Here is a 26,828-nt window from a genome sequence, read left to right on the forward strand (position 1 = left end):
GGGGATTAATTAGCCATGAAAAGACAGGGGAGCACCTCATGGGGAAGCCCCAGGCTAATTTATGTACAGCTCAAAGGAGAGGGAGTCTTGGCAAAGCAGAAAGTTACATAATGGTCACCTTGACAAGGCTCACCCCATCCCTGAAGGAAGGGCCTCCAATTTCCTTGTCTAAAATATACTTCTTCAGATCTATTAGCACCTCTTGTATTGATTCCACACTCACCAAATAACTTCTATGACAGTTAAATTTCTCATGTAGTGAGATCATGTATCCTTTGTAAGTGGCTATGAGGTTAGTGTGTGTCTACCTCTTAGAGAGGAATTCACTCTCATAATGCTACTGAATCAAGTTGTAGATCTTCTGTGGCTGAATCTCAGGTGACATCACTGATGGGGAACATATCAGACCCCTTGGAATCACCAAGTATATTGAGTGGAGCTTTACTATTTGAAAAGAGGACAGGAACTTCTGTGAGTTTTTCATTTGTTTACCACAAACAGAGATGCATACTTTTTTCCCAAGAGTAGTTGTGTATTTCTCTCTATACTATAACCAGGAAAACCTACAGGAACTCTGGTGTGAAGTAGAGCACATGGTCGTGACTGACACCTTGTCAACTGCCCATGTTGGTATAGCTGCTCTCAATCCAGTAATAGACTTGGGTAATAGATTGTCTGGTTTCTTTAAGTTCTCTACCTCTGTCAACATACAACTATGATTTTATTTATTCTGTTATCTCAAGGTTATTTTAGTGGAAAGTTTTATTTTTTATTCAAGAAATGTTTGAAAAGGTAAAAATGCCCAAAGTAGATAAACATGCCATCTATAATTTATTAACAAAATATTTTTGAATGCATACATTTGCACCAAAGTTCCAGAGAGCTGGGGCACTAAAATAAAAATACAGGGTACCTCAGAGCTTGAGAAGCTCTGGAACTAGGTAGGCATAGGAAAGATTTGCAAGTCATTAAGAAAGGTACTGTAGAATAGATGGAGGTGTAGTGTACACAAGGGGTAGTGGGACATCCTGTCCAAAAAGACTGCCTGTGCTGAGGCTTAATGGGAGAGCAGGAAGTTGTCAGGAAGCAACTGTAGAAGTTTACAAGTTATTTAAGGGCTGCTGGATTATAAAGGAGGAGGTGCGCAGAGCTGAAGAGTTGGGGAAGATCCAAAACCTAATGGGGTTTTCATGCAATACTGAGGTGTCAGGTGTTAGCACAGGTGATAAAAAGCCATTTGATCAAAAGGGTAAATTTCAAGTTTCTCTCCTTCTCTAGACTAACAGGGTGTGAAGTAGATGGGGATGGAGAAGGAGCAAGAGGGAAACAAAGCACCCAGTCAGAAATAGATCCAGCAACTTTGAGGAACTGAGGCTGTGGCCTGGACCAGGGCAGCGGCTATGAAGGCAAAGAGCTGAATATGAAAAGCAAGAGATGTGTAAGAGGTAGAATTTTAAAAATGCTGTAATCATTGATACCCACGAGCAGGGAAAGGTCCTTGTACAGTCGGTGCCTGTGGTGTGACCTTTTTTACAGAAAGAGCAGCAATCTTGCCTGCTGTTCTATGGCTGTTTCTATTTGAGAAATTGAGCATTAGAGGTTTTAATGCAAACTCTAAGCAGCTGTGTGTCACCAACTGAGAGGATTAGCCCCGAGATGCTGTAGCATTTGTCATCAATTCTCAGGTTTTAGCACCCAGGAGACCATTAACTCCTGGCTTACAGTGCAGGTGAGCTGTTCTGCCAGGTGCAGAATTTGGAGGCAGTGGGGACAAGGATTCAGAAACTGGGCTTGGTGACAGCCAGGCCTGGAATTCCAGATTTGCTGTTGGCTTCAAGTCTCACTTCTCATGAAGTTTTATTGTCAATAAAATGGAGATGAGAGGACTTAGGACCTAGGATGGCTATTTAAAGTAAACGAAATTCTTGCTTAAATTCATGTATATGTTGTCGAACCAAGATTTCACCATGGGTTGAGCTGACCACACAGTTTATACCTGTTTTTTTCTTCTTGTTTCTCTTTTATATTTACTACATGCACTATTTACATCACTTTTATTTTTAAAGAAATGGTACAATTTTAGTTCATATTTCTCCTTTGACCCAAGAGTTATTTTATGGAGAAAACTTAAAAGTCCAAGAAGAAAGACATTATGCATTCTGAGGCCTTAATTTGTTATTGGCTTTCTAGTTTTATTCTATTATCATCAGAGGATGTTATTTGCATTACTCGTACCTTGTGGAATTTACTGTATTTTCTTTGTGACCTTATGTGTGGAGAATTTTGTGCATGTTCTATGCAGATTTGAAAAGAAAGTGTTTTCTCTATTATGAAGGTACAGATTTTGCAATGTATCCCAGTCTGCCTTATGAATCATGTTGTTGGTGTCTCTTATGTGCTGTTTATCTTTTGTCCTTCACTTCCCTGTAGTGGTGTGTGCTAAATTATCTAATATGAGTGCATGTCTGTCTCTTTCTTTTTTGCACTTTCTGCTCTAAAGATTGCTGCTGTCTTATTTGGTATGCATTCCTAACTATTGAATGTTCCTTGTGAATTCTGGCCTCAGTGTAAATCAGTCCTTCCTTGTCTCATTTTGTGTTTTTGAGCCTACAATTTACCTGGTCATTTGTCAAGATCAAAATCGAGGCCTTTTTGCTGCTGTTGGTAGTTTGCATTTGCCTTGTCTGCTTTCACTATATCTCTCACCTTTCAAATCACTTTGTGTTAGCAGTGTCTCTTGTATTCTGCATAAAGTTGTGTTTTGCAGATTTTACATTTCTGATGGTATGCTATACTCTGACCAGTATATAATTGGAATTCCACAAAACATTTGTTTATTTTCTTCTTTTCCTCAACCAGGGGAAGTCTCACCAACGTCCATGATCTCCTTGCTAACAACAGTTTAGACCCATCTGCACCTGAAGTCTCCTTGGGAAGCCTCTGGCTTAGCCAAATCCTCGTTTTCATTCTGTCTTTCTTGTTTTGACACCCTGGTAGAGCAGGCTCTCCCTCTCCCACGTGGGAGGCCTGCAGACGTTCAACAAAGGTGGATTTGAAGAGCTCCGACATAAAGGTTTTCAAACCTATTCTCTTCTACAGGCTTGATACACAAAATGAAGTTTCCAATATTTGATTCAGGCCTGATGTCAACCAAAACATTCTTTAAAATATAATTGACTAATCTAGGAGTAACATTATGACATATAAGTCTACCACTAGAAGGAATCCTAGAAATCACCTCATTGGAATTTCTCCCCAATGTATTGATAGCTTTTGTGACCCCTCAATAAAGTTTTCCAGTCACTGTGCATTTTCTGAAAATAACTGGCTACTACTGGATGCTATCACTCATGCTATAGGCAGGGGTTTGAAGCCCAATCATACATTATACTAGGTATATGATGTTACCAACTTATATTAGCACTCTTAGCCTCAATTATTTATCTATAGGATGGAGATCATGATATAGACTCAAGAGGACTAAGCAGGGTTATAATGTCAAAGACTAGGCAGGTAAAGTAAAACACACTAGGCAGGTAATTAATGGAATCCCCTAAGAATAGATAACAGGGGTGACTAGGAGGGTTCATTCCCTTCTCAAAGGAGAAACCTCTACTAATATCACTAGGTCTTTCAATTTTTCTTAAAAGTAGAAATCTGTCATTTTTATGTGAATTTTCCCGATTAGGTCAACTAATTTAGATTTCTTTAGAACCCTAGCTAGACCACTAAAAAACAGCATTTATCTGTGATCTGGATGGACCTGTAGACAGCAGTTTCTGGCATGAATTAGTGCAAAGCCTAAACAAGACAAGCACTTCATCCCATCTGAGGCCTCCATGTCAGGTTCTTGGGAGAAAAGACTTGTCTGGCTGGGTGGGTAAGAGGCCAGGGAAGAAGAAACTCGGGATAAGCAACACATGATCAGCAAGCAGGCTCACGAAACAGGCAGAAATCATGTGGGAACAAAATGGAGAACAGAGTGGGAGTCCATTAACAAAGGACTTCGACTCCTTAGGCCTGTTCTGACTCCTCTCTTGCCTCTACTTGCTGGCTGTCTCAGAAGTGGCCCAGCCCTGAGCAGGCATAACTGACATAGGAGGGGCAGGTGAGTAGGGCCCTAGAGCTTCCCTGGAGTGAGCTCACTGGCTGAGAACAGAAAAAGACACCAAGCTGGGAGCCAAGAAGGCAATTTTCTCCCTTGCCCTATTCCCTTTGGCTTTTCCCCGTCAGCAACTCTGAACCTAGTCAAATATTTCCTATTGGGGTGGGTTACAGCTGTCCCACACATGTTATAAATAAGGACCAGTAGAGCCGAGCCTATTTTTAGCACTTTAATGAGAATGCAGAGGTCATGCAGAACCCCCCTTCCTGGCTCAGTTCCTGCTCTTTCTATGTCTCTTGCTTTCCTCCAACACATACATTTTTCTATTCAGATGATTTAAAGTAATATTTTTTGGGGGGGATGTTACCCCAAATATTTACTTCAACTTGGCAGGACTCCTTCTGGTTGCCCCGGATTGGTGATACATCTATCCTGTGACAAAGTCATGCACAGACTTTGGGAAGCAGCACTCCAGGCGTAGTCTGAAGCTGCTCCTTTTTCTCTCCTGAGCATAAAGGGAGGTGAGTAGAAAACAGCTTCAAGGCTTCTCTCATCTAACCCTTCACGTGCTGCTAAGCACTTTGCCTGGATTTCCCCTTTGAACCCTCACAACTGGTTTCTGTTATAATTATTCCCATCTACAGATGACAAAAATGAGGTATCCGTGATTTGAGAAATATGCACAAAGTCACATAAGCTGGCAATGATAGAGCCAAGAATGAAAGTTGGGATCCTAATTTCAATCCTTCCAGTCTTTCCAATGCTAGGGCTCAGCATGCACAGTCTGCAGGAAGGTGAGAGCAAGGAAGGAGGGTGGACCAGGGACAGGGGTCTGGCTGGAGGCACACACTCTTAGCAGGGCTCATTCTTGCTGTTCTCTGGGAACCAGGGAGAGTTTTCAGATCAGGAGCAGAGCCTGGCAAAGGGCCTGCTTCACCTCAGAGGCCAAGGAGCTGCTGAGATAAGGAGGAGAGTTTTGGCTCTCATTACCTGTTCTCGGGGTCAGCCAAGGCCATACTCCGAGTGACGTAGCACATTTTGAGGGGGATGCTTTTCCGGTCTCTATGGAAGGAGAAGGACTGCGACGACAGAGGGTCTGAGGAGCTGCCCCCTAACCGAGGGGACTCAGGAGGGGGTGTTTCCCAGCCGATCTCAGACACTGGAGATCCTTTCTTCACGTAGGGCGTGGCTTCTCGCATGTACTTCACTGCAAGCAAAGAGACAAGAAGAAAGGCCCTGAGTACTTCTGGAAAGTCTGATTTGTGTCTTTGAAAGAAACTTGCATCAGACAAGCTCTTAATACTGAACCTCTTAAATTCTGAGCAAGATTCAGAAATTCTGTTCCTCTGAACATAATTATGCTACTATTTAAATTATATACCAGTGTGGCTCTGGGAACTTGCTATGACTGTGTCCTGCGGTTTAGAATGACCTGTAGCTTTTTCCCAACTGTAGCAACATCCATCTTTTCTGATTAAAAGTCGCATTCTGGGAAAAGGCTGAAAACAAATGGGCAGAGAGTGAGAAAGCATAACTTAGGCCTGAAGATGTACTATTTAATAGAGATGCAAGAAATCTGGAAGTCATGTTTACTGCCCCTGACTAGGTTTCTGTCCAGAAGTAAGGGTAGGGCTTCAATTTAATAGTGCTGAGTACATATATACAAAGACAAACACAAGAAAGCACATTTTCTGGCGGTAACAATTTGAGTAGCAAAAAACATGATTTATCAGATCTGAAAACTAGAAAAATGTCAGCTTAAATAAATTGTAAGATATTTCATAGTCATTTAAAAGCGATATTGATGTAGATGTGTTGATGTAGAAGATTCCGTAAGATGTGTTATTAGTAGAAACAGACAGCAGTCTCATGCTATTATATCTTTGTAAATAAAGTTGCAAATATATATGCCTATATATCTAAATAATTTCTGAATACACACACAAGAAAAGATTAATACTAGTCAATAGTCTTAGGAGTGGAAATAAAAGTCAAGATGATGAAGAAATAGGCTTTTGCTATTCATTTACTATTCTTTTAGAAAATTCTCATGTTTAACTATGTGTGTGTGAGTGTGTGTGTGTGTGTGTGTGTGTAAATTTATAAATAAAAATTTAAAGGCCAAATATAATGTAAGAGATAAATGGGATAGACTGAAATTCTGCCCTTTTCTGTGTTTGTCTTGGTATTGTGGAAGCTATTTTCCTATTCTAAATTTGAGCATTTGTCCTTAGACAGTTTTTGAGTTGACAGGGCAACCAGATTCTTGGAATGTGTAGTATGAATGTCTGTATCCTTCTGTCATTCACACACCCTGGCTCTCTGCTGCATGGGGAGGCAGGGGAAGTGACCAAGTCCCTCACAGATATCTGTTAAAATTACAAATGGCTATAGTTTGCAATAAGTGAAAACTAGGAGACATTTCCTCCAGATCTTTAATAAATCAGTTCACAAATTAGTGCTTCTAGTGCGAAAGACAAAAGAATCAGGTTTAGGGAGAATACAAAGAAAAACAATATGTAGTTTCCCTACTGGAGAGTTAGAACACCCAGGGTGTCTATAGTAGATGTTCTTGGTGTCTGGATCCCTTTTGCTGTATCCCAGCTGCTATGGTTTGGCAGAGAACAACTCATAGCTGCACTTCCACTCTGTAGAACTGCTTTTTCCTCAGCAGAGGATAGCAAGACTGAAGACCACAGAATTGTCAATCAGTCCCTAGATAGAGGCTCTGCTTCTAGGGAAGCCCACCTAAGAGCAAACATAAAATGTACACAAACTATGTGGCAAAATAGAATGAGCTAAGTTTTATACTAGAAATAGAGTACCTTGGAAGAAACCATGGAAAACAAATGAATCCAGGAGTTTGAAATACTGATCAGGTTCACAATAGTTTTAATAAGAAAAGAAATATATCCAGATTCATGTAGTATGTATGTATGCTGGGGGGCTTAATCACAGATGTCAAAAACAACCCTATTAATACAAGGCAAGGGAGAAATCATTTAATACAAACATATATTTTAAAAGAAGATTTCAAGGTTTTAACTAAATATAAGGGCAATTAGGAGTACTGCATGGCTTCATGGTTGTCCCCAGTGTGTTAGCACAGTTATAGTCACAAAAGGAGAAAGATTATTATTGAACCAGGTATTTTAAGAAATATTTTTGTTTCTGGCACTGTGTTTAAGCAGGAACACAGCTGTACCTAGGAACAAATGCAGAAAATTTAGGGGGAAAGACTAAGGCTATCTGTGAAATAAATAGACCTCTTCAGGAGATAATAAAATTTTCATCTCTAAAACCATTTTGGTAGGAGCTAGAACGCTGCTTAGCTTTGTGCATTGCAGAGTTATACTTTTTGACATATAGGAAATTCAAGTATCAGCTGAGATTGGTTGAAGATTTTTTCCTTTGGTTGCATTGGTATCCTGGCTAGAATGTGGGATGAGTATTTCAGGAATGAGAATTAGGGATGCCTCATGAAATAAGTGGCATTAAAACTTGGCCTTAAAGGCTAGCTTGGACTTTAAAAAGTAGAGATAAGAATAATAATCTTATATAATATATTCTAATTTTCAATTTTTATTGAAATTCCATAAGAAAGAGAAAGTTGTACCTGAGTTTGGAAGGGGGATAATGAAGTAACACTTGTGCCAAATATTGAATCGGATGCCTCAAGTATCCTCCCATATTTAAGCTCCAAAATTATCACTTAAAGTTCCACTTTATGTTTACTAAGAAAACTAAAGTCTAGAAATTATTGAGCATTGATATGCCTACAATAATACACGAATAAGAATATGCTATTATCCTTTTCAAACCCTGCTAGAAAGAAATGCCTTATATGGCTATTCTAATTCCGGTGAGTTCTAGCAGTTTTATGTAGTTTATCCCTTATGGTATAGTATTACTGTACATACCAGCACACCAATGCTCAGAAGTGTATCTTATATAAAGTCACATGGTAAGTAGTGAAGTCCGATTTAGTAGATATCATATTCTTTCAAGAAATCTGTCTTTGCCACTTAGATGAAGGATGCAAAAATAATAAGCTAACAGGTTTGGATTTATTCTATGGGCACTAGTGATACTCATGGTGGCCTATGAGCAAGACAGTGGCAAAATCAAAGATCAGAACTCTAGAGAGAACTTTTATGTATAATTAAAGGAAAAGATGTTAGGATGGTTTCACCATTTCCAGGGCCACAAAAGGTTAGTGCCAGAGACCAAGAAACACTCCAGAGTATTCATTTAAGGTTTGAGGAATCACAGAAACTGTGGTTTGATACACTTTTGGGCAGAAGCATGAGAGTGCAGAAAGTTAGCCTGGAAGCAGATATTTACCCAGTATATGGTACAATACTAGAATAATTTATAAAGGAGAGACAACATACAGATATGCCTTGCAGAAAACATGCATAATAGGGAATAACAGTTAATATAGATTGTTTCTTTTAAGTTACCAACCAAGAATAAAGACAGAGAAAATAAATTAACCAGATAGATGTGACAATTTAAAGATTAATTCAACCACAATTTATCAGTCACTTTTCACAAGCTGAGAACTGTGCTACCCATGAGATTTGATAAGAAGTGACTCCTTATTAAAAGGAACTGAAGCCTAGAAGAGGAGGAAGAAAGCAAGTAGGTGATGTGTTTGCATTAAATATTGAACCTGACTTAAGAAGGTCCCAAACTTCACAAGTCTATGGGGACCTAACCAAATTAAATGTAAATCCTTTCTCAAAACAGCTATTTCATCTTAGGCTTCAAAGAATCTGTATGAATCATACTTAATGACAATGAGCTAGCATAACATCGAAATGCTTCACCCAAGAAAACAGGTACCCGGAGCAAGAGTTAACACAGCAAGAAGCTGACAGCAAGAACAGACTTATATATACTGCAAAGCTACGAGTATGTTTATAGAAACAAATAAGAGCTTGTGAGAATCTTCCAGAAATTACTTTTTAATGTGATACACAGATTGGTAAAAGAACCAAACAGAATGTCTAGCAATAGTAATAATAGTAGCAACAACAACAACAATATTATAATTAAAACTTCAATAGACAGGCATGTCAGAAGAAGAAATTAGTAAATTGTAGATAAGAAAAAATTATACAGAAGGTAGTGCAAAGATAAAAAATGAAAAATATAGAATAAAGCTTAAGAGATACGAAGGATGAAGCAAGAAGGTCTAATATATGTATAATTGGAGCCCCAGAAGACTAGAGAGAATGTTGAAAGCTTAAGAATTTTCCTGATGCAAACATATCAACCCAGGATGTAGTGAAAACAAATTGCAGTTTTCTATAAACTTCTTGTTTAAAAAAATGGCAAAAGATTTATCCAGGCTGAAGAGGGGGAAAAAAAAGGCCGGCCCAGTGGTGCATGCCTGTAGTCCCAGCGACTTGGGAGGCTGAGGCAGAAGGATTGTGAGTTCAAGGCCAGCCTCAGCAAAGGTGAGGTGTAAGCAATTCAGTGAGACTCTGTCTCTAAATAAAAAATATAAAATAGGGCTGGGGATGTGGCTCAGTGGTCATGTGCCCCTGAGTTCAATCCCCGGTCCCCCCAACCCCCAAAAAGAAAAATTAATATTTAGTAATCATAATAAACAACATATTAGAGATGTCAGATTAGGTAATAAGTATAAAAAGGGAAAGTAAAAAGATATTTTAGTATCATTCTTTGCTTCCAACATCTGTGAAAGCAAACTATCATCTATGGCTAAGTAAAGATTAGTCTCAAATCCAAATTCCTTTAGCCAAATATGATCTTAAAATAGTTTTACATTTCTTTCAGTCAATAGTTAATAAATTAAATATATGATGTATAATATGGTATTACGTGCTGCTGTTAAGATCAGAATGAATACAAATGATTTTACTATCATGTAGTCAACATGTAACAAATGGCAGGTAAGTTTTCATGTCAAACACAAGTTATAATTATAATTAGGCAGGTAGAAAATGGATAAAATCACATCGTATTTCAAATACTGTTTGTTCTGATATACAGCAAAAATGAAACTGTTAATTTTTTCATTATGTTTCTTTATGCTTTATTTGATTTGTTTTAATGTTATTAGTGAGTTCAGAGTAGGAAAGTGTGTCAATTTGCCCTTGTTCACTGTGTTTACATTACTAGTATCTTGTATATTTTATTTTACAAAAATCTTTAAAATGTCTATTTGGCCAATCTAAGTAAATTCATCTAACTAAGCACATACAAACTACTAAATGCTCAAAGTGAACACAGAGTGAGGACACCACATGAAAAACTGGTTCAGAAGACTGTGTAGTTCATTGCAAATAATCATCAAATTTATAGAACACTGGCCACAAGTATATTAAATACTTGCCAAAGTTTTCATTCCCTCAAATAAAAGCCTTTAATAAAATGTGTTTTCTTTAAAAAAAAAAAAAGTATCAACCCACAAGTTCTAGAAACCTCATTTGGTTTTGCTGAAAGACACCTTTGCACTTCACCATTAAGGCAAATAGAAATAAGATTACCATCCTTCACTTTGAGTACAATTAACAGTGTAGGTTTCTTGGAACCCATGCTTCATCTGAGATCTTTAGATATTACCTTTGCCTTTTATTAGTGTCTTTAGGAGTCTCAGCAAAATCCCTAAATGAGTCCTGTGATCTCTGGTAGAAAAGAAGTTTTCAATATTAAACAAATTAAAGAGGCAAAGAGGTTATCATTACTGTTCCTAAGAAAGACTTCATTACTGTTCCTAAGACTTTTTCAGAACACATACTATTTCTGCTTACAACTCATATGTGTTCTGAATAAGTAACATCAATACATCCTTGCTTAAGCCCGCTTTAAGAGGACTCCTTGTTTTTTACAGGTTTTCTATTTCTACTTTCCTATTTTATAGAAAAATAGAGAAACTTAACTTGGTATATAACAAAAATGAAAGAAAATTGCCACTAGATTTGTTCAAGAACCCATGATTCTTGTTCAGAGGAAACATTGAAATTGACGGAACGTTCCTTATCGCTGGAAGAGACATTAGTATTTTCGAAGAGACTTGTCCATGAGCTATAAGCATAATTCTATGGTCAAGCAATTTGAGTCTTCTTCAATCCTTGACCAAAGCCTGAGGCTAAGTACCCTCAGGCAAAGAATGAGAACAGTGCAGCCAGGTTTGGGTTGGTGAAGTCATGTTCCCTCTACATTCCTCTAGCCATGTTAAACCATTCCATGGTCCTTCATGCTTTACATACTGAAGTTGCTACACATTATAGTCATAGTCATAATAATGATTATAATCATAACAATATGTATAGTCCAATGTAGGGAAAGGAAAGTGTTACTAAGACTAGATTTGTCTGCAATTAATATCTCAAATCAGTGCTTTAATAATATGGAGGTGGGTTATTCATTGCTAGAAGTCTAGAGTGAAAGAAAAGGGATATTAGAACAGCTCTGCCTCCTGAAGTTGCATAGACTAAGGATTGTGCTCCCTTATCTCTTTGCATTCCTAGTATACCACCTAATGATCCAAGATGGCTGCTTGAGTTCCACCCACTGTGACCCCTTTATGGTTTGGATATGAGATGCCCCCTAAAAGTTCACATATAAGAAAATGCAAGAAGGTTCAGGGGCAAAAGATTAGATTATGAGACTTGTAACCTAGTCAGTGGATTAATCAACTGATATGGATTAATTGGGTGGTAACTGTAGCTAGGTATAGTGTGGCTTGAGAAGGTAGGTCACTGGGGATGTGCCTTTGGGGTATATATTTTGTCCCTGGTGAGCAGAGCTCTCTCTGCTTCCTGATTGACATGTCTTAAGCTACTTTCCTCCACTTCACCCTCCTGCCATAATATTCTGCCTCACCTCTGGCCCAGAGCAATGGAATCAGCTGTTTATTGACTGAGACCTCTGAAACCATGAGTGCTAAATAAACTTTTCCTCCTCCCGAATTGTTCTTATCAGGTATTTTGGTCACAGCTATGTGGAAGTTGACTAAAACAACCTCATTCTATCCTGTGGAAATGGAAACATTATTTTTCTTCCTTTATAGCCATTTTTTTTTTAGAAATTATCATACTATTTCTGCTTCCAACTCATCAGCCAGAACTTAGTCTCATGACCACTTATATATAGAAAAGAAATTTATTCTTTTTTGCAGGGAGGGAGTACCAGGGATTGAACTCAGGGACTTAGGGGGTATTTGACCACTGAACCACATCCCCAGACCTATTTTGTATTTTGTTTAGAGACAGGGTATCACTGAGTTGCTTAACACCTTGCTTTTGCTGAGGCTGGCTTTGAACTAGCAATCCTCCTGCCTCAGCCCCTTAAGTGGCTAGGATTACAGGCATGTGCTACCATGCCCGGCTTATTCTTTACTTTGATCAGTCCTGTTGCCACCCAGTCAAAATTGGTGATGAGTAGGGGAGGCTATTACAGTAGGAGCAGAGAATAGATATTAGGGGATGACACTCTACTTTTGTCACAAGTATACATCCCCAATTCTGGAAGAGATTTTACAACAATAAATACAAGTAAATAAATGTATTAAGGCAATCAGTAAAAAACTGTGTTCCATGTACTTCACTAAGTGTTTCATGTGTATTAACTCATTTAATTCCCCAAACAACCTACAGTACAAGCATCTTCCCTATTTTACCAAAGACTTCGGTGAAGAGGGGTTAAGTCACATGTTCAAGGTTACATTGCTAGAAGATGGAAGAGGCTTGAGGCAAACCTAGCACTCTGCCTAGAGTGCTCCACTTTTAACCATGAGGCGTTATTACTTCTCACACTTTTAAAAAATTAATTGTGTGTGTGTGTGTGTGTGTGTGTGTGTGTGTGTGTGTGTGTTTAAGCCAATGTTTTTATGTGCTGGGAGAAAACATCCAATTAAGAGGCTGTTGCCTATAACATAAGAGAGCTTGATTTTGTAAGCCTGAACTATTAAACTATGGCATTTCAATAAACGCCTTTTAAGACACTATAATATGTATTCATAATAGAGGGTTTAACCTGGCAGAACTGAACAGCTAGTGTCTGCATAATTACACCTCCATGTGCTTACAGACAGTAATTTCAGGCAAAGAGCTGTTGAAACCAATCAAGAAGCAGCCAGACCCAGTTTGGGGCGCCTAATAATCAGAACTAATTAATAAACCATGCCCTTTCTGGGCATCATGAATTAAAAACTATGGTTGAGCAATTAAAATTCCAATCTCCAGTTGCAAAAAAAATAGAAGAGGGAGGAGAGCTGTAAGAAGCGGTCGCCAAACCAATAATCCAACAAGTCACTTTCAATATGTTTGTAGGGTTTCACTTGAAGGACAGGCAGTTGCAGGGCTTTCAAAAGAACATTCAGCAAAGCCCAAGTTTGCTAAGGGCCCCAAATGGCCACAATTAAATCTTTGTTGGGGCGGCCAGATGACATTTGAAAGGAAAAGCACACACAGGCTACTAATGAGGAAATGCTTTAGGCAAATCCAATCAACTCTCCTACCAAGCTGGTTTCTAAGGAGCCAGAAAATCCATCTGATATGTTCAAGTTTTCTTCTTAAGAATAACAACAAAAAAGGGACTCAGATTACAGGAAGGAAAAGAAATATTTCATTACTCCAAGGGAGGAGAAAATAAAATGTGAATTTTCTAATGTGATGGAGGGGAGAGGGAATCTGCCAGAGGCAAGAAACATGGGGATTCAGACCTTTCCTGAAACATTCAAGTGGAGGGCAGGTGGGTAATGGTGGGATTGCCTGACAAAATGCAGTTATCAGATTTTTTTCTTCAGATATTTTCCTAGGTTACCTTAGAGAGGAAAGGTGCAGAGAGAGGTCATGTATATTTCCAAAAAGACTGTAAAATGATGAAGAGGCAATATTAACTTTCTCAGAAACTATAGCTAATCTCTCAGAAGGCTGATGGTGTGGTGAAAGAGAATTGGTCCTGGGTATCAGGGACCCAGGTTACTGTTCCAGTTCTGCTGTTAACTAGCTCCCCAGCCCTGGGTAAGTCACTTCCCCTTCCCAGATCTCATTTTCCTCATCTGTCCAGGAGGGAAAACAGGTCCCCAGCCTTCCAAAATCATGTGAGCCCTCGGGGAGCTGCCTCTTCCAAAAACATTTTCAAACAGAGTATGTCTTACCTCAATGATGCCATTTGTGTCATCACCAGCAATTAACCCTATTAAAATGTGTGCCAAATTCTAGACAAAGGCCCCGGGCAGATGTTTCTTCTGACTTTACAAAACCCTACAGGCACTTGACACATGAAAATAAGCCCAGGTGGAGATTATCCACTTGACTTACCTTTTCTCTGGTTGGGCAACATTGTCTAGAGAATTGTTATTTTCATTCATTTTCAATATCTATTTCACTTGTATTCTGCCAAGTAGGTTTTTTTTAAAATTTTTTTTATTTATTTTTTTATTGGATGTTCACAACATTAAATGTGATGTGTAACCAAGTAGGTTTTTTTTAAGGTAGAATTTTAAAAGGCATTTGAAGAATGGCCGAGAGTTTCTCAAAAGGTCATAAGGACTTTTAGAGTCTTACTACGTGGAGTCAGGAGTAGAATAGGGTGGATGTCACTTTGTTCAGTAAACTTTGGCCTCCGAATAAAAGACCATCCCCGAATCATCCTATTTTAGATGATGTAGTCATTCAATGGGACCTGCCTCGATTCTTCAACAAAGCAAGATCATTGCCCCAGAATAAGCCAGTGGACCCAGAGAAGGCTCCCTATTGCACAGGTCATCCCGTAACCATCTAGAGCACTCTGATTGAGTGTTCATCCAATTCAACAAACATTGGAAGAGTTCTATGAGAAGGGCTCTGAGTGTTGAGTTCTCACAGTGAAGGAGAAGGACTGGCTCCCTGCCCTGCAGGTGCTCACATCCCAGTGTTCATGTGCATGCTGGGAGATAGGTGGAGAGAGACATTAAACAAACAGAGAATATAAGGCACTGTTCTTAAAGAGACATGCACTAGAGGACTTAGGTCTGTCCCAGTTCATACAGAGCCATTCACATCTGGTCCCTGCCTAGATGATCTGGTTCCTGTAGTTCACAAGTAAGCACTGTTCCTCTGAATGGGGCATGTTCTTTCCTGGCTCTATTCTTTGCGTATATAGTTTCCTCTGCATGGAGATCTATCTGGAGAACTCCTCTCTGTATCCTCAAAGTCTCACTTTCAGCAAGACCTCCTTTCATGAATTGCTCCTGACAGCTCCAGACACACCTCCTTCCAAATCCAATCATACTTTGTGGTGACTTTCACTGAAATCAACATCATCAATACCATAAATATCAGGATGATAAGTATTCCATGCCAGTCACTATGCTAATCAATTTACAAATGTTTGGAAACTTACAATTACATGCAATTATTTGTTTGCATAAAAATCTTGGTCTAGGGGGGATCATAGGTCCTCAAGGTTGAGCAACTACTTTACAGGTGAAGTTAAAACTCTAGACTCTGGAGCTAGACTTTGCAGTTTGACATTCCATCTCTGCCATCTGCCAACTGTGTGAGCTTGGAAAAATTTCCTTAATGTCCTGATACCTCCATTTCTCTACCTATAGAATAAGGACAAATAGTGGTGCTTATCTCAGTTTTTATGAAGACTGAATAGTTCACACACACAAAGAATGTTCAGTATGTAGTAAGTACTCATGAAAGGTAGAAAAAATAAAACTCAGCAATTGCCTGTTCACACCTGTATCACAGCAATTAGCACAAATGTCTGGCTATAAAACATGGCATTATTGAGCAGATGAATAACAAATAGGATCTTCAACATACAATTTCTCACATCCTTGTTCTTTAGGAGGAAGACTCGTAACTAATCTTTATTACAGGGAAAGTAGTAGAAGCCAGAAAGCATCAATCACTCCTTCTAGGTTACAATCCAAGGAGTAACAGACCAGGATCAGGAATCTATGCATTCTATCTTACAAAACAGCAAGCTTTGTCTGGAATGATCCAGATATGAATATTTTGGAACCACATACGTCTTAGGGTCTCTGTGACAACCCCATTCTGCTATGGCAGCACAAAATATGTTACAGATGATATGTAAATTCATTGGTGTGGCTGCATCCAAATAACATTTCATTTACAAAAACAGGCAGCCAGCCAGGTCAGATTTAACCCACGGGCTGCAGTTAGCCAACTTTGGCTTTAGAACAATAACAATAACTAGTAATTATTGACTAATTAATGAGGTACTGGGCCCGCTCTGAACATGTGAAGTATACTAGCTCATTAAGAGCAATTCTAGGAGGCAGGAAAATGATTGTGCCTAACTTATAGGCAATGAAGGAATGGCATGGAGAATGGGAGTGACCTGCCCATTGGGGTCAGCAGTGTTGACTGGCCAGCCCAAGATCCGAACTGAGGTGGTCTAGCTCCAAAGCCCCTAACTGCTGTCTGTGTTCTTTCCTTGTGTGCTGCATGCCACCAATACACATGTATTTGTTCAACCACAAAATTTTTTTAAATTCATGATTTTAAAAAGGGCTGTTTTGTCTGCAAGGTTTTATTTGCATAAAGAAAAAGACAAACCAAGCTCAAAGGAGACTGGAACTACTGGAACCTTCCTCATTTGGCATCCAGTGTTACAGGGCTGCTAGTCCAGACTCCTTCAGAACCTGAAGGTAGGAACAACCCAATAGCTGATTTGGAGGGTATTGCTTTCACCACTTCCAGTTTCTAGAGAGATGCTGGAGGGATACCTAATGCCTTCAATGACAAAATTAAGGTTTTAATTAAAAATTAAGATTTTTAATTTTTAGGCCCAGACTAAGGAGATAAAAATAATAGGGATAAGATAGAAAGTTCTGTTATTGCATATTCAAAAGAAAATTTACTGTAGCAGGTACAAGGAGAAGTACACTATAAATAGTTCATTGAAAGAAGATGCTAAAGATTTCCATGGCTGTGGTTGCCATAATAAAGTAATAGGACATTAAACTCCGCTGATTGAAGTGTACTGTTCAAAAAAGGAAAGTACATTCCTTCTCTCTCGACCTTCTTATCAGCCCATACCTGAAGCCTTAACAGATTAGACAGGATTATAGGATATAAATGAAGGTAAAGGGTGACCAGGTTGTTGAAAGGTCAAGAAATAAAGAGGCCATATCTTACCTAAAAGACATTAAGACACTGTGGTAAAGAGTATGAGTAGTAAAATCTGATGCTGAGGGTGAATTCCCAGCTCTTCCATTGTTCAGCTTCGTGGCCCTGAGCAAATCATTTAGTCCGGGTTAATTCTTTTGCCTATCTCATAGGGTTGTAGTGAGATTAAACAAACTAATATAAGTAAAAATTTACCAGGAACTTGGCATAGTAAATACAGTAAATGCCAGTTATTATTATTAGGCATTATGTAACGTACAACAAAAAGGTTTATGAGACCTATGTAAATGAGAGCTGGGATAAGCTCACTCTGCAAAGTAGAGTCATGATCAATGAGCCTAAGTTATAGAGGTAAGATCTGAGTTTAATATAAGAAAAGCTGCAATGATGAACTCCCTATTGCTGGTGATATTCAAGTAAAAATTGGCTGAGATATCTCTCTGACATGTCACATAAAAGAATTCTACTTTGTGGAAGAGAAGATTGTTTCTCAAATCCCTTAAGCTGTCATGTGCTAAGATTTCTTCTGGAATGTGGTTAATCAAGATGCCTAGCTCAAACACTCCACCAGAGCAAGGTCAGATCTGGGTTGTATTGCTATGAAAAACCATGCTGTATTTCTTCACTATCGCATGCTTGTGAGCTACATATTAGATGTGAGACAACAGGGTAGTTTTTTAAGCTACTTGAGTCACCTTAAAGTGATAAAAATAATGACCTCTTTAGAGAGGCAACACGGTGCAGAAATTGAATATATGAGCCTCAGAGTTGGAGGATCTGAGTTTGAATCCCAAATTTTCCTCTTATTAGCTGAGCTTCTTTGAGAAAGATATGTGACCTCTCTGCATCTCTGCATCACTTGATAATATTAGAATCTATATCACAGGACCTTATAGGGATTAAATTATTTTAAAAATGTATACAAAGCTCTTAGGACAGTGCCTACAGCATACATGGCACTCAAATTTAAGTATTACTACCATGATACCATTGTTGTTATGAGATCTCAGTGAGAAAGTGCATTGCAAAGGTACCATTCTCTTTTCTAACTTGAGGACTATCAAAATTTATGAATGCTTGAGAATACAATTTAATTTATTTATTATTATTTTTTCCCATAAATTAAGTCACAATCTGCGTTGTGTGGACTGTAGGATAACTTATCATTTGGACATTGAAATTCTTGCTTCTGAGGATTTTTGTGATTGTTTTAGTCAGCTTTTTCATTGCTGTGACCAGAAGAAAGACCTGACAAGAACAATTAGAGGAGAAAAAGTTTATTTGGAGACTCAAGGTTTCAGAGGCCTCAGTCCATAGACAGCAGCTCCCTTCCTCAGGGCTCAAGATGAGACAGAAAATCATGGTGGAAGAGTATGGAGAAGGGAAGTGGCTCACATGATGATAAGGGAGCAGAGAGACTCCACTCACCAGGTATAAAGTATGTACATACCCCCAAAGACATGCCCCCAATGCCCACCTCTTGTAGCTATACCCTGCCTTCAGTTACCACTCAGGTACTCTAATAGAGATTGATTCACTGATTGGGTTAGGGGACTCATAACCCAAATGTTTCACCTCTGAATGTTCTTGCATTGTCTCACACGTGAGTTTTTTGGGGACACCTAGTATCTAAACTATAACAATGATTATGCCAAGGAGAAAAAGCATACAAACCTCAAATCCAATAATTGCTATAGAATATAATTCAATACACACAAAAATTGTCTACAGTTTATTCCTCAGATATTAGTAGATATCGAGAGGTCATTTTTAGGCTTCATCCTCAACAATTTGCCAAAATGACCCTCACCATCACAGGTAATCACTTTGTAGCTTCCTTGTAAAATATAGCATCTATTTTAACAGCTAAACCTCAAAATCTGAAGAAGAAGAAGAGCGCATAACAAGCAGTAGGGCTGTCTGAATCCTCAACTCCTAATACTGTCTTCACTTTTTTCTAAACTGAAGACCACATGTGATTTGGAATTCATCTCAGAAGGCAAGAAGTGACCCTTTCACTTCCCCCTTCCAGATATCTCTATTATTCCAGGAGTAGGTTGATAATAACATCCTGAAAATCAAACCAGGGGCTTGGTGCATTTGTAGTTACTCTTCAGTTGCAGAAGCCCAGAGTCATTAAGTTTTTCCAAAGGAAATCCCATGTAGCAAATAAAATTTCATAACCAAGAGAAACTTGGTCAAGGTGTGAGTTTTGATTTTTTCACTCTAGACTGGAAAGGCTGCTCACCCAAAGTAATCATGGAGGTGGAGGTATCTGATGGTAAAGTGGGCATCAAGTTTCATTCAACTAGATGATGTTATGAATACCTACTATTTTGAAAGTTCTCTGTAGCACTTGCATGTGCACAACTCCATTTTGTGCTTACTGCCATTTCCATCTGAAACATACTTCAGAGGCCTTTTAGTATCTGGCTATACATCTATTGCTGGAGACTTCCATGACCAAGTGAGTGAGTATAACAACTTCCCCCAGTAGATTCTACCTCTTTCTTAAACACACATGTACACACAGACACAGCTTTATCCTCACTGCCAATGCTATAGGACTCACCAGAACTGACCTCACTGGGCATTGGCACTGGATGTCCTCATAAATGTTAGATTTAGCATTGTCTTGAGCAATACTCTTTCAGAAGAGTAGTGTCTAAGAATTATATCAGGATGACATAGGAGAGACCCAAGCAACCCTCTTGGGTGTGATGGAAAGATCTAGGAGAATAAAACCTCACAAGACTTAGCTCTAAACCTCCAGAGGCTTCACTTGATTCTGAATAGTCAAGATAAGTGATTTTTTAAAGGGGGTAAAAAAGGGCTGGTAGTGAACATTGGTAAATGGATGCAACCATATGAAAATTAACAATTAAAAAATGCAAGCATATTGGGGTTCACAAAGTTTAAGTGTCTTACCACAAATAAGTACTAGTTCTGGAATTTGATCCCACATTCTCTAAATCTAATTTCAAAATCACTTTCACCATGATCACAACTGTAGTAATACAACTAGTTCAAGTAACATGGGGCATGTGGTAGATTACTGTGACTAATGTGCAAAAAGTTACTGCTGATGCTGAGAATATCTGTGGATGATGGTAAATTAATAAACATATCTTGTAAAGATCACATTAGAATTTGAATTGTCAAATATTTCCCATTTGTCATAGGGGAAAATCTAAGGTTGTATAGGAAAGATTGAAAAATAGATAAAGTTCTGTCATGTTTAATGGAATAAAAATGGGAAGAGAAAATATTATAAGTAAAAGAGAAAGGAACAAGAGGCATGGGATTAAAAATAAAAGGACACTTCTGACACTTTTATGATAATAAATTTGAAAACTTTGACTGAATGCCCAAATTTCTAAAAATAAATAAACAAACAAACTTAGGTGGAAATAGAGAACACAGTTAATCTTATAACTGCTAAAGGGATGAAAACACTGGGTAAAATTCTCACAAAAAAATACCAGAACCAAATTTAATAGTGGTTTGTACCATTTTTTTTTCCCAAAGAAGAGCTTATTTGCATCTAGACAAAAAAAAAAAAGAGTACTCCCAATTTATTTATGAAGCTAGTATCATTTTAATCACAAAACCAGACAAGGATGATGTCAAAAAGGAAAATTTCCAACCATTTTATTGTTAGATAGAAATACAAAATGCTAAACAAAATATCAAATAACCAAGTCTAACAATATACATAGGAGACAGCAGTAAAGCATGACCAAGTTTGGAATATATGAAAATTCAGGATTGATTAAATATTAAAATGTATAATTATTATTCAGCATATTACCAGATGAAAGGACAAAGTATATGCTTACTTAAATAAATGAAGAGAATTCACTTTATAATTTATAAATTTTAGCAGGTGGTTATATAAAAAAAACAAAGTCCCTAAGTAAACTCAAGATAGAAGGTAAATTCCTTAGCTTGATGGAGGGTATCTACTGGAGGATTTTGCAAACACTTAAAGGAAGAAATTCTGCAAACATATTCTCAAGGACTGAGGAAAAGACATCATTTATTGCTGCTGTATGCAGCACTGCACTGAGGTCCTGGCCAGGTAGAAAGGCAAGAAGCAACAACTCAAGGTATGAGGATTGAAGTGTTAAAAAAAAAAAGAAGGAGTGAATGTATGAATAAATAAGTGAAAGAAACAAGGTAGAAAAGAAAGTAAGGGAAGGAACAGGGGCGAGTGGGGGCGGGTGGAAGGGATGGATGGATGGAGGCGGGGAGGGAGGGAGGATTGATAGATAATGATAATGAAAACTCATTATACAGGAATTGCCATCATAGCGGGGGTCCTGATTTTCTCAGTGGTCATTAGCAAATCATTTAACCCTCTAATATTCTTAAGCTTTCTTATCTATAAAATTAGGGTTTTTCACTATCTTGGATACTTAGATAGATTGTAATATCATTAAAAATAAAACAGGTAATGGGAAGTACAGACTTGGGGGTGAGAGTAAACTATTTTATCTTTGGGGATAGAGTCAGCTTTTTGTTGCTGTAACAAATACAAGAGAAACAAATTATAGAGGAAAGATTAATTTTGGCTCAGGGTTTCAGAGGTTTAATCCACAGTCTGTTGGCACCATTGCTTTGGGTTTGAGGAAGGCAGAACATCATGGCACAAGGGTATAGGACAGAAAAGCTGCTTGGCTAATAACAATAAGAAAGAGGATCTATCTATCTATCTATCTATCTATCTATCTATCTATCTATCCATCCATCCATCCATCCACCCACCGATCCATCCATAGAGAGAGGTAGGGAGGAAGGGAGGAATGGAGGGCACAGGGACAGATATAGCCCTCAAGGACACACTTCTCACTCCCTTCTACTAGGTCCCACCTCCTGCACTTTCTTCCACCACCTAATAGTCCATTCAAATTACAAATCCCTTGGTGGATTAATCAACTAATGAGGTTAGACCCCTCATGATCCAGTCACTTCTAAAGGACACAACTTCTGAAACTGCTACATTGGAATGAAGCTTTCAACACATGAGCCTCTGGAGGACATTCCAGGTCCAAACTATAACAGATGTGGACAGAGCACCTGTGAAGAGACAGAGGTTAACAGATGTTGAATTATGAATCTGAAGCTCTGGGAAGTGGCCAGAGCTATATTTTAGTCCCAGTGGAAAGTGATATATAACCCAGCAATCTTACTGAGTGCTAACTAAATGCTCAGGGGTTTACATAGATTATGTCTCTTGCTTTTCACAATAACCTGTGAGCTAGATCTCTCATTAGTCACAGTTTACAGAAGAGAACACAGAAGTAGAAACGCTTACATAAGGCCATACATCCTCAAGGCATGGCGTCCGCTCCAGCCTCAGTGCCATTCCACAGCCTGTCTCTACCCCACTTGCTGCACTGATCTGCCACTTGGACCCTGATCCGGCTTTTGAGGCCTTCCAATCTTGGTGGTACTGCCTTGCATTCCAAGTTACCCACAATACCCACTCCCACCTTCTCTGCAGAAGGCCCAGAGACAACCAAAAGGGCAAAAGGTCAAGATCAAAGCTGGAAAGGGAAGTTACAGATGACTTCAACTCTTCTTCCCTTTCCAAAGCGCTACCATGTTCTCTGTTCTAATCTTGGAGCAGAGAAGAAGAGGGAGGAGATTATGGGTGTCATGAAGGGGGAGTTCAAACCAAACAACAGGAAGCCCACTGAGTTACTCAAGAGTGTCCATAGTGGAACAACAACAACAAAAAAATCCCAGAACCAGGCCAATCTGGCTTATGCTCCTGACTGCCCCACAAATGGCTCCACAGAACACTTCCTGGCACCCCTAAGCCTCAGTCTCTGCAACTGTAACATAACAAGCAATCCACTCAGATATTTGCAATAAATATTTAACTAGATAATAACTAACATTCAGAAATATTCTAAAAGGCAACTTGACCTAGGTACCAATATGAGTCTCAAAACAATCAACAGAAAATATTTTAGGGCATATCTGCCTACACTTAGAGATGAATCTAAAGTAAATATCTTGTCTTATGCAAAACACTGGAACCCAAGAATTCATGGACAGGGAACAAAACTAGAGTTTTAAGAAACCCAGAGCAGGAAGCATGAAAAATATCCTAAATTAATTTTGTGATACGTGTCTCTGCTTCTATATAGTGCTTACATAGTGATATGGCTGATTCTAGGTATGAACTCAGCAGTTTATTTTATTTCTTTTTCTGTTTGCTTTCTTTTTCTTTCTGTCTTTTATTTTTATTTATTTTGGGGGGTATTGGGAATTTAACAAAGGGGCTCTTAACCACTGAGCCACATACTCAGCCCTTTTTTGTATTTTATTTAGAGTCAGAGTCTTGCTGAGTTGCTTAGGGCTTCACTAAGTTGCTGAGGCTGGCTTTGAAATCGTGATGCTCCTGCCTCAGGTTCCTGAGCATCTGGGAATACAGGCGTGCATCACCGCATCCAGCAAACTCAGCAATTTCTATAGGCAGAAGCAAGACTTTATTGTCACAATGTTTGTAATGCTGTTAAATAAAATATTATTTTTAAAGATCATTTAAAAAAATCTTTACACTTTCCAAATGTTTTTCCACTAAGGTTAAGTACACCCAATACCCCAAAGTCTCACTGCTTCCTCAGACCAGAATGTAAGGGCTGTCATATAATAGATCTGGCCAAGGAAACTCTTATCATTCATTGTCCCAGGCCTCCATGCAAACCTACCATAAAACGGTACCTGTGGATGCCCTTGGGATCTGGCACTAAAGAGCTCAAAGAATTTTGTCTTGGAAAAATGTAAGTCCTTTACTTTCTATGAAGGTCCAAACTTTTCACACCTTTTTAAATTTTGTTCAACAGATAATGCTTATCTAAATATACTACCTTATTGAACAAGCCTATAAGTCATGCAGGATTTGTGACCCAAGAAGACTTAAGAGGACTCTGATATCTAATCACATATTTATAGTCTAATATGCTATCTGTAATAACAGAGACAGAAACTCAAAAACAAACTTTTTCATCAAAGCAATTTATCCTGTTCATTATATACCAAAAAGAACACTACCCCACCTTTTTTTTTTTTAATCCTTGGGTAATACTTAAATACTTTTAAAATGAAATCTCTGCTTTAAGGAAATCCACCCACAGTATATTATATGGTATTCTAATTACTTCCAAGAAATAGTTCCTCCCAGGTCTGCAATCATTTCCAAACATTAAGACACACTTCAGTGAATCATACTTGAGGTTCATGGAATTGTAGCTTTATAAGTGAATTACACTTGTAATGAATTTTCTACCAGAACTTAGAGATACATGACTTTATTCATACACTGAATGAGATGTACATAATCCTAAAATTTTTAACAATTCTGGGTGCCAACAAGAGTTCAGGGAGAGAAACACTACAACTATTAAATATTGGTTTTTACAGACATTTCTTAATATGATGATAAATTATGTAGTCACTTAGAAAAGTATAGTAGCAGTAAAGATTTCACTTGATGAGACACTGCAATGACATAATAAATATATTAATACCACAGGGCACTCATTCCTCCAACTGTAATAGTAACAGCAAAATCCTTCGAAAGTTCATAGGTGTCTACACATGAACTGAATGAACGTATTTATACCTCACTGTAATTTATTTTGCATACAAAGAAGCTGAATCTCAGGCAGGGTGACTTGCCTGACATCATCTGCATAGTAAGTTGTGGAATAGGGATTCGAACCCAAGGCCCTTGCCATTAATCACCACACATACTGTCTATCTGAGATACTGGTCCACTCTCGTTTCCTCTTTCCAGTACTTAATCATGCATTTGCAAAAACTCATCTTTGTTCCCAGGAAGAAAAGAATCTGAAAATGAATAGGTTGCCTAGAGCAGAAATATACATATGGTCATTCTTGAAAATTGTTTCCAAGAGGAAAATCCTGGATTTGAGAGTGAAGATGAACACTCCTGAGTTATTCTCTTTTTGCTGCAGGAGGATGAACAATGCATTTAATGTTTCTAAAGAGTAAAGGCTTCCTCATCTATCTATATCCCCATAGGAGCCGTATGTTTTAAATTTGGTTAAATGAGTGAAAAGCTCAGATCTTCAATGCATCTTTAAATCAGCTTGAAGGAACACATATTGACATATAAAATTTCTATCAAGAGAACATTATCCTCTCTGACCGAAGCTATTCCTCTCATGCTTCTTTTCAGTCATCATCCTGTTCCTAGAAAAGAAGTCACTGACCTGCTTCAGATCTAAATGCTTAGTCTAGAATTTTCTATGAATGGAAGTATACAACCTGTGTTTGTCCAACTTCTTTGACTCAGTAAAATATTTCTGAGGTTCACCCATGTTATAACATGCAATAATATTTCATTTCCAATAATAACAACTTGAAGTTGTTATGAAGGATTAAAAGAGATAATTTACATTAGTACCTGAAAAGGGTTCTATGAACATGGCTCTTGATATTATTATACAAAAGAGGAAATTCAGGAACAGAACAGAGCTAGAATCAAAAGAGGAAGTGTCTGCAACGGTCTTAGGCCAGGTCATATTTGAAGAAATGTTTTGATTCCTGGAGTCTCTTATACCATATTATTTATGATCCCATACCAGAAGCATGAATATTTGATGTTTTTCTCTTTAACTGAGTTGAAATTAGTCTGCCAGAGGAACAATGATGTCTTTTGCCTACAGAGACCCAAGGGTACCTTCCACATGTACTTCTGAAACATTTTCCTTTGCTCATCTTGGAGACAGAACCCCACCTATGTCAGATTACATTTGAGAGTACAGTGTGAGAAAAGCCATCCATAACGCTGTCTCCAGTGGGAGCCAGACTCCTGCCATCCATGCTGGTGAGCTGTTTAATTTCAGTTTTTCCAATATTGAATCTCACAGAGGGCGAGCCTGCCACAGTAAATAAACCCACACTTCAGAGGAAACAGAGCCATGGAGGCATCTACCAAGTCCTTTCTATCTGGCAAACACATTCTTCATTAAAAATAATGGTACTCAACATAGAGGGGTAGGAAGGGGGAGCGTGGGAGGAATAGAGGAACTCTAGATAGGACAGAGGGGTGGAAGGGGAAGGGAGTGGGCAGGTGGTTAGAAATGATGGTGGAATGTGGTGGACATTATTATTCAAAGTACATGTATGAAGACACGAATTGGTGTGAATATACTTTGTATACAACCAGAGATACGAAAAATTGTGCTTTATATGTGTAATAAGAATTGTAATGCATTCTGCTGTCATATATAAAGAAAAAAAATTATTGGGTATTGTTCCCTGAAGATAACTCGAGTAATAGCAAATGGATGGCTATTGAAAGGCTTAAAATGTGTGTCTTCACTGATTGCCTATTCCTGATTTAGAGATCCTCAGAAAACCCACTTCTCCTCTGACCCCTGCAGCAGACAGAAGTGGCCAGACATACCTAAATCCCAGCAATGAATATCACTTAGGTTCAATCTAGACCATTCCCTTCTCTTCCATGGTGTCCCACACAACCATGGTAATTAGGGTTGTAATATATCAATGCAAAATAGGAAGTTTGGGGGAGAGTTTTAAATGAGGATATATAA

General features: G+C 38.4%; 1 protein-coding gene across 2 annotated transcripts in view; it reads right to left on the minus strand.

Moving 5' to 3' along the window:
* The window catches only part of SNTB1 (syntrophin beta 1), a 226,776-nt gene that overhangs the window by 123,749 nt on the left and 76,199 nt on the right, over positions 1–26,828 (minus strand). For both annotated transcript variants that reach the window (XM_081266576.1, XM_081266575.1), the window contains one exon: positions 5,096–5,312. In XM_081266576.1, the coding sequence (XP_081122702.1) occupies positions 5,096–5,312 (217 nt within the window). The remainder of the gene's footprint in view (positions 1–5,095; positions 5,313–26,828) is intronic.

This window comes from Spermophilus citellus (genome assembly GCF_964194105.1).
Source record: "Spermophilus citellus genome assembly, chromosome: 14".
Classification (NCBI taxonomy): Eukaryota; Metazoa; Chordata; class Mammalia; order Rodentia; family Sciuridae; genus Spermophilus; species Spermophilus citellus.